Source organism: Palaemon carinicauda, chromosome 21 (genome assembly GCF_036898095.1).
Source record: "Palaemon carinicauda isolate YSFRI2023 chromosome 21, ASM3689809v2, whole genome shotgun sequence".
NCBI classification, from domain to species: Eukaryota; Metazoa; Arthropoda; class Malacostraca; order Decapoda; family Palaemonidae; genus Palaemon; species Palaemon carinicauda.
Genome location: NC_090745.1, coordinates 9,809,361 through 9,823,360, shown reverse-complemented (window position 1 = coordinate 9,823,360; position 14,000 = coordinate 9,809,361). Strand labels below are relative to the sequence as shown.

The following is a 14,000-nucleotide window of genomic DNA, read 5'->3' as shown; positions in this document are numbered from 1 at the left end:
TGGCCAAAACCCATCTGGCCACAGTTACGAAGGATCTCTATAGCATTATTAAAGTTAGGAGAGCCTGTAGAGAGTTCGTGTTCGCCTCGGCTGCGGTGAGGCACGAACCGAGGAAACTGATCTCCTCTTGTATCTGGGGTAAAAACCTCTTTCCCAACGAAGTGGTTAAAGAGGTAGTAGACAAGGCCGCCACAGAGAATAGGAACCTTCTATAAAAGTGGGGCTTAGATCTTAAGTGAAAGTCTTCTCCGGATGAGGGTCCCCAACCCAAGAAGAAGACAAAAAGGCCTAGGCCATCGTCTCGGCCGGCTAAACCCTACCGACAGCAACAACAACAACAACTTCCTGTGACCGCGGTGCCTCAGATAGTGGCACAACCTCCAACCACGTACCAGCTGGTACCTCAACAAGTGGCGACACAGTTGCCAGTTTTTAACCCAGCCTTCGAAAGGCAGACTTCTTCCTTTCGTTCGAAAGCTAGAGGAACAGCCAGAGGTTCTTCTAGACGCCCTTCAAGAGGAAGGGGATCCAGGGGAGGACGCGGTCAAGGAGGCAAGGCCTCAGGTCCACAACAGCAGAAGTGAGATACTTCCGGTAGGAGAGAGACTACAGCTATTTAGGGATCGCTGGACCTTCGATCCCTGGGCCCACAGCCTAATAAAGAATGGACTAGGTTGGAGCTGGAGCAGTCCTCCACCTCAATTTCCTCAATTCTCCCAACACTCAACCCCCGTTCTGGAAGAATATGTCCGAGAGCTCTTAGACAAAAGAGTAATCCGGAAAGTTAAGTCCATAAAATTCCATGGAAGGCTGTTTTGTGTTCCAAAGAAGAACTCAGAGTCATTCTAGACTTGTCGCCACTCAACAAATCATAGGGAACTACAAGTTCAGAATGCTCACACTTCAACACATAAGGACCCTACTGCCCAAAAGGGCATATGCTGTCTCTATAGACTTGTCTGACGCTTATTGGCACGTTCCAATTAATCGTCACCTCCCCCCCTACCTAGGCTTCAAGTTACATAGAAAACTTTACGCCTTCAGAGCCATGCCTTTCGGGCTAAACATAGCCCCAAGGATTTTCACGAAGCTTGCGAACGCAGCCGTCCGTCAATTACGCCTAAAGGGGGTCCAAGTAGTAGCCTACTTGGACGACTGGCTGGTGTGGGCAGCATCTTGGACAGAATGCATGCAAGCTTCTAAGATAGTGATCCAGTTCTTGGAACATCTGGGATTCAAGATCAGCATAAAAAAGTCTCGTCTTTCTCCAGCTCAAAAAATTTCAGTGGTTGGGAATCCACTGGAATTTGGAGTCACATCGACTTTCCATTCCTAGTAAGAAGAGGAAAGAAATAGCAGGATCTGTCAAGAGACTATTGAAATGCAAACGGATATCAAGACGCGAACAGGAGAGAGTGCTGGGCTCTCTACAGTTTGCTTCGATAACAGATCCAGTGCTAAGAGCACAGCTAAAGGATGCAACAGGAGTCTGGAGAAAATACGCATCAAACACGCGAAGAGATCTAATAAGACCACTACCGACTCGACTGCGAATGCTTCTCAAGCCGTGGTCCAATGCCAAGCAATTGAAGAAATCAATACTTCTTCAACCTCCTCCCCCGTCAGTAACTATCCATACAGACGCTTCAAAAGAAGGCTGGGGAGGTCACTCTCATCAGATGAGAGTCCAAGGAGCTTGGTCCAACCTTTTCAAGTCATTTCACATCAACTTTCTAGAAGCCATGGCAGTACTTCTGACACTAAAGAAAGTATCTCCTCGCCACTCGACCCACATAAGACTGGTTCTAGACAGCGAGGTGATAGTGAGATGCCTGAATCGACAAGAGTTGAGGTCACCTCAAATCAACCAAGTGATGTTGGCCATATTCCGTTTGGCGGATTGGAAGAAATGGCACCTGTCAGCAGTTCACATTCAAGGGTTCCGCAATGTGACAGCGGACGCTCTATCCAGGTTTACACCTATAGAGTCAGAATGGTCCCTTGACGCAGGATCGTTCTCCTTCTTCTCGAGTCAAGTCCCGGAGCTGCAGATAGACCTCTTTGCGACGAAAGACAACAAGAAAATAGATCGTTATGTGTCCCCATACGAGGATCCGCTAGCGGAGGCAGTGGACGCTATGTCCCTAGACTGGAACAGATGGTCTAGTATTTATCTGTTCCCTCTGCAAAACCTCCTTTTGAAGGTCCTCGATAAGCTGAGATCCTTCAAAGGGAAAGCAGCAATAGTGGCCCAAAAGTGGCCAAATAGCATGTGGTTCCCTCTGGCATTGGAACTACGACTAAAATTCGTAACGCTACCAGATCCATCCCTATCTCAGCGAGTACAGAAGTTGACTGTCTTCGCTTTATCACAGAAAACACGGAACCTACATCTCATGATTTTCTCTCCTTAGTGATGAGAAAAAGATTCGGTGTTAAAAGTCAGTTTAGACTTTTGGAGGAAACCAGAAGACATTATGAGGCTTCAGGGATGAAACAGATATCCTTTGTCAAGGCGAAGAAACCAAAAGAAATCCCGACAGATTCCTATTTATCATTCTTCATTCACCTTCATGAGCAAGGTTTAGCAGCCAACACAGTTCTGTTGTTCAAGCCTGCCTTGACAAGACAGATACTATATGCCTTACAGGTCGACCTTTCTAACGTCGTTCTTAATGAACTACAAAGGCCCATGCTAGGCTTAGCCCTTCAGCGCCTCCAAAGACCCTTTGCATGGTCATTAGATAAAATTCTTCATTGTGTATAAATAATGAACAATGAGGAATGGGCTTAGAAGGTTTTGAATTTAAAGTCATATTTTTGCTTGTACTCGCTTTGGGGGCCAGAGTTAGTGAAATAGTGGCTCTCTCTAGAGAGGAAGGCCACGTCCAGTTCTTGGAGGGAGAACTGAATCTATTTCCAGACCCAACGTTTCTTACCAAGAACAAGCTACCCACCAACAGGAGGGGTCCCTAGAGAATCTGCCCTCTGAAGGAAGATGCATCTCTATGTCCAGTGGAATGCCTAAAGGTCTATCTTCATAGAACTTCAGACTTTATGGGAGGACAGCTGTTCAGAAGAGAAACCCTGGGTTCAAAGTTATCTATAACTAAGGGCGAAAATCACCCGTGTTATTCGCAGAACGGATCCAGACAGTACACCCGTTAGTCATGATCCGAGGAAAGTTGCCTCTTCCATAAAATTTCTTTAATTTTATGGACTTTGAACATGCTTGTTCGTACACCGGCTGGTAGTCATCGAAGGTGTTCTTTATGCACTATGCGAAGCAAGTGGAGCAACTTAAGAGGTCTGTGGAAGCAGCAGGTAGAATTCTTTAACCATCTGTTTTAAATCTGTGAGGAACAGTGTAATTAATTTGGGACGATTAATTAAGAGGGTGCGTGTGTAGTCACTGTATGTTAATACACACTGAGCGATAGGCCACGAAAGTGTCCTTACGAACTGTTACATTGACGTCGGTGAACTATAGCATAACACGGACACTTGTGCCAAGCGTTTCTTACGCTAGTGTAAATAAACTGTATACAGACGGTATCATTATTAATAATAATTCAATTGAAGTGGCAAATCTGTTTCCTGGTAGACGAAACAATATTTTCTGTTGACTGTTTTCTTTATGCTTTAACGCATATCATCCACATTTTATAAATTTTATAAATGTTAATCTGATATGTACGTTTATTAAATTTTAATAAACTAGTTCATATTGAACCCTGCGTCTCATTCGCCCACACTAATTTTATTAGAAATGTACTGAGCATTAAGATTAAAATATGGATATTTTTATCATGGTATGTCTTTTAAGATTGTTCCCTTATTCAAGCAAAAGTCCACTCACTTTAACCCTTCCTTAGGAAGGGTTGACGTGATACCCTAACGGGATAGTGGCAAAGATGCAAAATTTGTTCCTATGCGGATACAACCATTATCCAATAGTTAATAAGAGTAGTCACATTGGGGAAGATGTCACAAATTCATACTGACATTGGTGACTCTTATACAAACTTTGCTTTATAATGTATAGGGCGAGACCACTATACAGGCTTGTCATTTTGTCATCCATAGTTATAATGTACTCCTCGAGACTTTTTCCAGAGTCTAGTACGACTCTTCCCTGTAGGGGTCAGGAAGCACTAACATAGTTCATGCTTAGATGAAATGATGTATGACAGTAACATCATAGGTCTCTAGGTCTAGACGGAGCAGGAAAATACTTTCTCGAGAGTACGGCACCGATTGAAAATCCACAGATACAGTAATGCTCTGGTAAACTTCCATCAGGACGACATGGCCTGAGCCCAAAAAACGGATTTTGAGCGAAGCGAAAAATCTATTTTTGGGTGAGGTAGCCATGTCGTCCTGATGGACCCGCCCTTCCTTTTATTGTAAAAGGGCTTATTGACCCCTCCCTATAATACAGTATCTGTAGCACCTCGTATATCGCTACAAGGAATAAAGAGGGCGCTACCGCCTTCATCAGATACACACTGGAAACGGAATAGGAGAGATGCCTTATGAGCGGCTCTCTTTTCATTCTCGTTTCAGATTCTTGTCACTGTAACCTCTCGAAGCGTTAATACTGTTCGGGGTGAAGATAGCTATGTGACGTGTCAAGAATACGTCCTCTAATATTATGCGATATCCCTGTGAGATTATTTAGGGATATTCGCTCCAGGAGTTAGAATTCTGGATACCTTAAGGTAAAATTCTCTGGGAATATCACTGTAGTCAAATATACCCTAGGAAGCTACCTTTTAGGAACTTCCATCAGGACGACATGGCTACCTCACCCAAAAATAGATTTTTTGCTCCGTTTTGTATTCCAGTATCATATTCCTGTTTTGTGTTACAGTTTTTAAGACCATTTTCTATTTTTTTTTGCGTCTTTTTTTCCTCGTTTTCTCCAAAGTCACCTTATCAAACCAAAGAGTTATTTGAATTATAGATAAAATTCAGTCAGTAATTATATTAATAAAATTGAAAACTGGCATGAAATATAGAAACACCTGTATATTATAATGATTTTAGGTTATATCTAGCTATTTTTTGGCTATTTTAGGCCATTTTCAGCCCATTTATTGCTCTATATGTGATTAATACTGTCATTAAATTAATGATATGATAGTTTAGTGTAATCAGGACATTAATACGAATAAAATGAGCTATCAACTACCTCTGTACGTGAAAATTGATTTTTACCGAAATTTTGGTCCGGTGTGCACTTTTCACACATCCCATAAAATGGGTGGGGGTCTCTCGGTCGAAAAATTGGAACCCTCATATTTTTGGATATTTGGGGTCCTAATGAAGTAATATAAACAATAAAATCAATTTGCACGGCCCATTCACGCAAGAGTACATAACTCCTCTGACTAGTAACGATGCAACTTCAGATGAACCGAAATCTTCCAGAATTGTTCAGAAACTGTTGAAGAGTAAAATCCACAGAAGGGATTAAATTCCAAAGTGATCGACCAGGACATTAAGAAAATTCCTAGTTGGTAACATTAATACACCCACACAAATTCCATGTATATAATCGTAATATTAACAATGTTTGGAATAATGAGGCACTTGCATTCGTAAACAGAATATTCACTTATCTTAGCCTAAGACCACAACAAAAACAAGATATTTTTCACTAAGGACACTGATATCCAGATGGCATATCATAAGCGCTTTTCAAGTCCTTCCAGGTAGTTAGTAACGAGAGCACTTTTGTTTTCTGTTTATCTTTTACATTTGTTGGAAATATCCAGTGCTTCCCTTAATAATATGGCATTGATTTCTATTTCTTTTAAAAGCTTTTTATTAGATATATCTGTGTCCACGTGGCCTTTTGCCGTGTTATAAATCGTTATATATATATTTTTTTTTGGTGGGAAGTGTACGTATGTTGTTAACTGATAAATTTTAAAGATTTTGCATCTTTAAGTAAAATAGGATGAATTTAAAAAACGTCAACTACAACATTTCCAACCTCTTATATAGAGCCAGTAAAAATTTTGTTACTGTTCTTAAAATGTTTTATATTACCTGTTCATTACTTTTCTTGTTGTTTCATTTGTTTTTTCGTTGGGCTATTTTTCCTTGTTGGATCCCTTGGGCCTATGGCATCCTGCTTTTCCAGCTAAGATTGTAGCTTAGATAATAATAATAATAATAATAATAATAATAATAATAATAATAATAATAATAATAATAATGTCCAAAGATAATGGTAAGTTGATACGATTGCCATACACTTACTGAACTTCATGAAATATAAATAATTCCTTATTCATACACCACATTTGTTTGTATTGGGTTGTTATGGCTACATACTAGTCAATAACAACAAGGCCACTCAATAGGAGTGTAACCAAATACCTTCCGAGAGGTTTCCCATTCAGGATACATTTCCCATTTACGGTTGTGCACAGCATCTTGTGTTTCAGAGCAACCAAGATATCTCTTGTAGTTTAAAGGTTTAAAGACCACTCATGAATGGCAGAGGCAAGGGACAGTGACATTGCCCTATCAAGCAGTACAATGCACTAGAGACTGACCATATATACATATGATCAGCGCCCAAGCCCCCTCTCCACCTAAGCTAGGACCAAGAAGGGACCGACAATGGCTGTTGATGACTCAGTAGGTAGACCTATAGGCTTCCCCAAACCCCCCATCCTTAACTCACAAGGTTGGTGAGGTTGCAGCAGTCAAAGGAACTAACGAGTTTGAGTGGGACTCAAACCCCAGACTGACGTTCACCAGTCAAGGACGTTACCACATCGGCCACCACAACCCGTAAGAACACTGCTGATAGCCATGGACTGGAATGTCGTTGATGTCTTTATCTTGAATATGATTCCCTGATATGATTGTAGATGTATTTGTAAAGTTATTTTGATACGCAGATATAGCCGTTGCAGTTAATGTTAAATATTTGCAGGCAAAATTGACTATGAAAATCTTGAATTAATTTTGTTGAGAAGATGGATATGAATTTTCGTTTTCAGTAATATGTACAGATTAAAAAAAAATCAATATCGCTTTAAGAATCCATACTGAAATGGATAAAGGTATATTTGAATTTTATTGTCATTATTAAATTTCTATTGTTGATTTGTTTAAAAGAATTAAATAAAAGCAATATATAAACCGGAAAAATTATGAATTCATGAATCCTTTAGAGAGAGAGAGAGATCCCACACCATACATAATAAATGAAAGGTTTTAATGATAATGTCCGTAATGTTTTTGAAGATGTGCCTTTCGAGAGTGACTAAACTGGTACACAAGCGCCATGGTAAACATGTTTGTATTTTCGCATCTCGATTCTCTTTGCAGCAAATGGATGGTATTCTCTTCGATTTACTCCAGGACCTGTGCTAAAGCCGGGCTGGGAAATATAGTATACTCTCTCTCTCTCTCTCTCTCTCTCTCTCTCTCTCTCTCTCTCTCTCTCTCTCTCTCTCTCTCTCTCTCTCTCTCGAAATTGTCTTATAATAATTGGTAACCGCATTGGAATAATCTAGATGGAAATAAGATGAGAGAAATAACGAATGTTATATCTCCTTGGAGGCATAACAATATGCCCCGAAAGTGGGAGACGTCTCTTTGTCATCTCTGCATTGGTCACACTGGGTTGACATACGACGAGTTTCTGATGACTGGCCAACGTCAGCCATATTAAGATGAATGTTTGGTACCCTTGACGGTGAGTCATTTGTTAATCGAATGCCCCAATTATTGTACTGAAAGAAATAGATATTTATTTGAGGTTCGAGGTGAGGATGCAGGGTTCATCCTTGCCAAGATTCTCGGACATGATGTGTTTTACCACACAAGTGGTATTTTTCAATTTATTACAGCAGCAGGTCTTCTGAAAGCTATCTAACTGTTATAAGGACGCTTTTTATTTTATTGTTTTAAATTGAATTATCATTGATCTATTTCTTTATTTATAACCAAAAATATTGGCGTCAATGACCTTAGATGTCAGGATGCCAGATAACTCCTAATTAATCAATCTCTCTCTCTCTCTCTCTCTCTCTCTCTCTCTCTCTCTCTCTCTCTCTCTCTCTCTCTCTCTCTCTCTCTCTCTCTCAATATATGACCAATCGGTTACTAATCCTGAAACATCTTCAAACCCAGAGAATCTACGATGGCATTACATAATAGACAAATAATTGAATGATGTAAAAATAAACGCAATTATACTCTTTACGAATTGAACTCGGAATCAGCTGTATTTTTGTACTAATTATTCGGAAGTTGGCCAAAGGTCACTCAACTTTTGATATACAGATTTGAATTTGAAATAGGTATCCAGCTAGGAAGCTTTTAAGTAGCTAAATGTATTCTATGTTTCATTGATGAGCGAAGGCGTATCCTGGTAAGAAATTGTTACCTCAGAGATAATTTAGAGATAATTTCTCCAAAAACGTTTAGAAGGAATATTTCGATAAATCTATATAATGTAATTCACCAGTGATTTAACCGGTACCTTTCAGTCTTTTACGTTTTGGGGCTCCTGGGCTTGTAGCATTTTGCTTTTCCAACAAAGTTGGTAGTTTAGCAAGTAATAATAATAATAATAATAATAATAATAATAATAATAATAATAATAATAATAATAATAATAATAATAATAATAACACAGAGGCAATGCAGTCATGTGACGTCAGGTTGTACGTAATCTATGTACAGTCCAACTTGGCTGCTGTTGTGAAGGGATCTTTATGGTTGGCGAAGTATTTGTGGAATCCTTTTCTCATATTCCTGAGCCATCTCGGAAATCCAAGTTTTCCCATTTTGAGAGTTAAAGGTCAAATTGCTGATGTTCATATCAGTTGGCCGGTATCCGTCTGTAAAGAAAACCCAAGGGAGCTTAATATTTCGGTAAACGTAGGATGACGATCGTAAGATTAATGTTCAACTATTAATTGCTTTGGTTATTATTATTAATTATTATCATTATATATATATATATATATATATATATATATATATATATATATATATATATATATATATATATATATATTTATTTATTTATTTATTTATTTATCAGTATATGCACTAAGTGGAGATCTTAACGTAGTGGAAGGGTTTGTGTATACCCATAATCAGCAAAACTGTAGGCTACTTGTCAGGACCACCCATACTAGGTTGGTTTGCCGTGAGCGATCAGACGAAAATCTTCCACCATCACTAATTCGCACAGGCCATCGTGCTGATAAAAACTGGCCAGACCCCAGGCATGAATGGCCATATCTGAGGCATTTGTCCTGTAGTGTACTAGAAACGATTACATTTATGGAGTAATACACATAGTTAAAGCTTTACAAATCTGTATATTTTTTCTTATATATGTGTGTGTATATATATATATATATATATATATATATATATATATATATATATATATATATAGATATATATATATATATATATATATATATATACAAATATATATATGTATGTATATTTGTATATATTTATACATATATATTTATGTATATATAAATATATATATATATATGTATATATATATATATATATATATATATATATATATATATATATATATATATATATATATATATATTCTGTATTTCCATGATATGAAATTTTTAGTCGTCAGTCATTTCCGGACTTTTTATAATTTTGAATTTCATAAGAAAAATGAATGATTTGTTCGAAAAGTTGAAAGTACAGGATATTTATTTTGTTGACTCATATTTTGATAGATTTTTAACCTAACAAGCAAAGGGAAAACATCCTTTTCCGTTCAGCTTACAACAGATAACAAGGTCTAAAAGGGCCCTTAAAAATGTACGCTTATTTTATAGAGATGTTCTCTTGCGTCTCTGGAGAAATTTGCTGAAGAATTTGGTATGAAAGATGTAAAATATTCATTGATATACGTGTGCCTGTTGTGGACAGGATTGTGGAGAAACTTGTCTTTCGAGATTCTCTTTTCCGTCTCATTATTTATTTTGTAAGGCCGCAATTCTATACGTTCCTTATATATATATATATATATATATATATATATATATATATATATATATATATATATATATATATATATATATATATTTATATTGAAACGACAAATATCTAAGGCATTTAGGTTCGCTTTGTTTATATCATTCTCTGGTTGATTTTTCTATATATACTTAGTGTACGCGAGGCGTCAACACTCGCACACGCACCCACATATTCAACCCTTTCCACCCCCTCCCCTTTCTTAACTACGACATGGGTACTCCCCCTCCCCATACCCCAGAGACCGAGTAGTCATACGTTTGGCAATGCCGCTCAGAGTGACAGGATATATATATATATATATATATATATATATATATATATATATATATATATATATATATATATATATATATATAGCTAGACACTTTCTCTTTTTTATATAGGGGAGAGGAGGAATAAAAGTTATTTGTTTTAGTATCAATTCCTAGAGATCCAAGACCAATCATGGTAGAGATTTAGACTCATTTTCAGATATATCCAAGCTGGTTTTTGTTTAACTAACTAAGGAGTTAGATACCTTGTGGTTTGTTAGCTGTGGTTAGTTTATGGCAGGCTGATAAGGATCTCAACGGGAAGACGAGCTAGACATAACTGATTTTATTCAAACGACATCACAAGCTTATACACAAACGGTTGAGGATAACAATGGCATAAAACTTTAACAATGTAAAACATGCAATGGCGAGCTTAAACAGGTTTTATATTATGAGAGAGAGAGAGAGAGAGAGAGAGAGAGAGAGAGAGAGAGAGAGAGATCAATAGCATGACAGTGTATGAGCGTGTCTGAAATACACGTGCATTAAAAGTTGAAGCCTGATTGGAAAAATATAGTTTCGACGAACAACCTCATTTTTTCCTTGCCATTCCCAAAGGGTTATACTTGAAGTACTCTGATCCTCCCATGTCAAGAACAAAGGATTTATAATAAAAATTATGCAACACCCAAGTGAATAACTGCAAAGCCGTCAGTCTGTATCGTGAAAGAAAAGTTTTATCAAACTTTCGGGATTTGATATTTCGTTTTTTTTTCAGCGAACATTAAAAGTGGTATTTTTCTTCTGCCTATTCTGTTGAATGAAAGATATATTTGACAGGCAAATCTCTGTTTTTAACATCGTTCTTTCATATAACGAAAGGTTTTGATGATGATGAAATATCCGGTATTAGGAGAGGAAGGCCTTTGTCTATAGTATTTTTGAAGCTACATCGATTGTTTTATTTCATGGAACCCAGTAAAATGATTTAGGTAGGATACTTCGCCAAAATAGCTTTTTATGAAGTCCTACTTTGAGATATTTCGATAATTTAACCTTTATTTCTTTGGTGATCATTATTCGGTTCATTTGTTGAGCGTATGTAAATGAACTATCAAAACCCACCCCTTCACAAAAGTTTCAATTGAATATATGAATAAATGAATTAGATAAAAGATGAGACAGAACGCACTCACTTCTTCTTAAGGAGACCCAGGAGAGTTGTGTAAATCATCTGCTTTGAGCGTGCGATGGAAATGTTCCAGCCTTCTGTTAGCTGTAGGGTTGTAAGCAGTAGTCTGATATAGGGTGATGCTCATAAGATACCTTAATGATGTTCACAATTTAGAGGTAAAAGTGGTACCCCTGGCAGAAGCAATATGTTCTAGGATGCTAAATCTTGCTATCTATCCGGAAAGTAAGGCAGCAGTACATGAGGTATGTATTGCATTTTTCATGGGGATGGCTATAGGCTGACGAGTTGAGCGATCAACAATTGTCAAAAGCTAGCAGTATCCTAGTGACATGGGTAGGGGTCATACCACGTTAACATGAATGTGGGAAAAATGATGCTGAGATTAATAAAAAGTGCCCACACCGGAATCCGTGTGTTGGTGTACTTTTGAAGTTTGACATGAAGTACAGGTGTGGACCCAATCTTTGGCATCCTCAGTAATGCCATGCCATATGAAGTTCGACTTGAGTAACTGTGTTATAGATCGGCTCAAGGTATGTGAAAGGCCATGGATCATTTGAAACACGTGTCGGCACATGGGGCCAGGAACCCACAGGCAAGGACTACCAGTACTGATGTCACAGAAGAGAGGGGCGTTGGAGTCATCAAGGGCGACGTCTTCCCAATGGAGGGACGTGCAGGATGCCTTGCAGGCTTAGTACTCGTGGTTCTTTTGTTAGGGTTCTGCTAAGGCATTGTAATCCATTCCACTGTGGATAGCAGCAAGTGTGTTTCTGGATAGGGCATAGGCAACAGGATTAAGCTTACCAAGGATGTGAGGAATAGTGCAGATGTATTCAGCAACGGGCAGTGAGATGTCGGCATTGACCTTGGGACTGGAGTCAGACTGTTGAGTGAAGGCATGTACAAGGGCATGTTGTTTGTGTGAATGTCGAAGGACTTGCCCTCTAACAAATGGCAGAAGTGAGTGACAGCCAAATGTACCACCAGTAGTTTATGGTCGAAGTTAAAGTAGGTGGGTTCTCTTGGAAAATTTTCTACTGAAGATGACCAATGAACAGGGTGATCTGTTAGCCATCTTTTTGAGTACTGCCTCTACAGCGATGTAATGACAACTGTGGAGAGTAAAATTGGTTCAGTTGGTAAGGGAAAGGTGCTACCAGTAGCGTTTTATAGGACTTTCCTTGCATTAAGAAAGATTGCCTCCTGAAGGAGGGCCACACTTCAGGTTTGTTGGCTTGCCCTTGAGTGAGGCGTAGAGGGGGCAAGAGTGGCGGCAGTGGCTGGTAAGAACAGGTGATAATAGTTCACCATGCCCAAGAACTCATGCAGTGCTTTGGCAGTCTAATGCTTGGGGGTACTTTTGCACTGCAGTGTACCACTTTATAGCCTTTAACTTTACCTCTGTTGTTGCTTCCTTTCTTGCATCATGTTGTCTAACTTCTATCAACAATCATCTTCATAGAGCAACTACGGGGTTTTCCGCCAGTTGTGCATCAGCGTTGAATGGCCTCCCCGGCTCTAGTACAGATATTTATAGCCAAATGCCATACATCCATCCATTCAATTTTAGGTATTCACTTAAAAAGACATCCTGTGTGTTAAGGTGGCCTATTATAAATCATAATATATCGGTAGCTGATAAGCTCAGATGTCTGATAAGTTCAGGGGAGAGGAAGAATTATAAGACTCTGGTGTAGGTTTGCTTATAGCGTACACTGGTTAAAGGAAATCAAAGAAAAGAAAGGTTTCAGTGGGCGGGTGCTTGAAAAACAGGAATCTTCGTACCATAGAAACATTCAAATATCTTATTACCGTTGTTAGAAATACTTATAGATGAATTTGTTCATTTCTCATGTTTTATGATATTTTCTTAACATGAGGAATAGACGATGGTTTAAAATACCTGCAGCAAGAGGAAATTATTTCACGTTCAACTAAAGTTTTTCATTTAACTCAGTTTTAATTAAACATTTTAGTAGGAAATATGATTTCGTTACTGGCTTCAGCGCCAGAGGATAACTAGAGCATTATAGAGTATTTTTCTAGACACGATGTATTTTTTTATGTGTAGATGAAATCGTTGAAATTATATAGGCGTACTTACAGTTTTTAATAAAAAATTCTGCCACCAGAACTAATACACACACAAACATTATTATTATTATTATTATTATTATTATTATTATTATTATTATTATTATTATTATTATTATTATTATTATTATTAGACAAGGTGCAACCTTAGTTGGAAAAGCAAAACCTTACAAGCCCAATGGCTCCAACAAGGGGAAAGCAGCCCATTGTGGAAAGGATATAGAGAAATACGGAGAAACTATATTTGAGAAGTGATAGAAAATATTAGATATGTTAAGATTAGTAAAGAAGTTTAAATAGATCTGTCGTATATAAGCAATGAAGAGGGACTTATGACATCCTGTTCAACAGAAAAGCATTTGTTGTGGCCATATTGGTAACGTCTCTGCCTG

The 14,000-nt window shown here is 38.1% G+C and overlaps 1 protein-coding gene across 1 annotated transcript in view; it reads left to right on the top strand.

Moving 5' to 3' along the window:
- Positions 1-7,398, top strand: part of LOC137615545 (putative leucine-rich repeat-containing protein DDB_G0290503) — a 29,527-nt gene extending 22,129 nt beyond the window's left edge. Inside the window, exon 2 of the mRNA XM_068345455.1 lies at positions 7,354-7,398. Within this exon, the coding sequence (XP_068201556.1) occupies positions 7,354-7,398 (45 nt within the window). The remainder of the gene's footprint in view (positions 1-7,353) is intronic.
- The last annotated feature ends 6,602 nt before the right edge of the window (positions 7,399-14,000 follow it).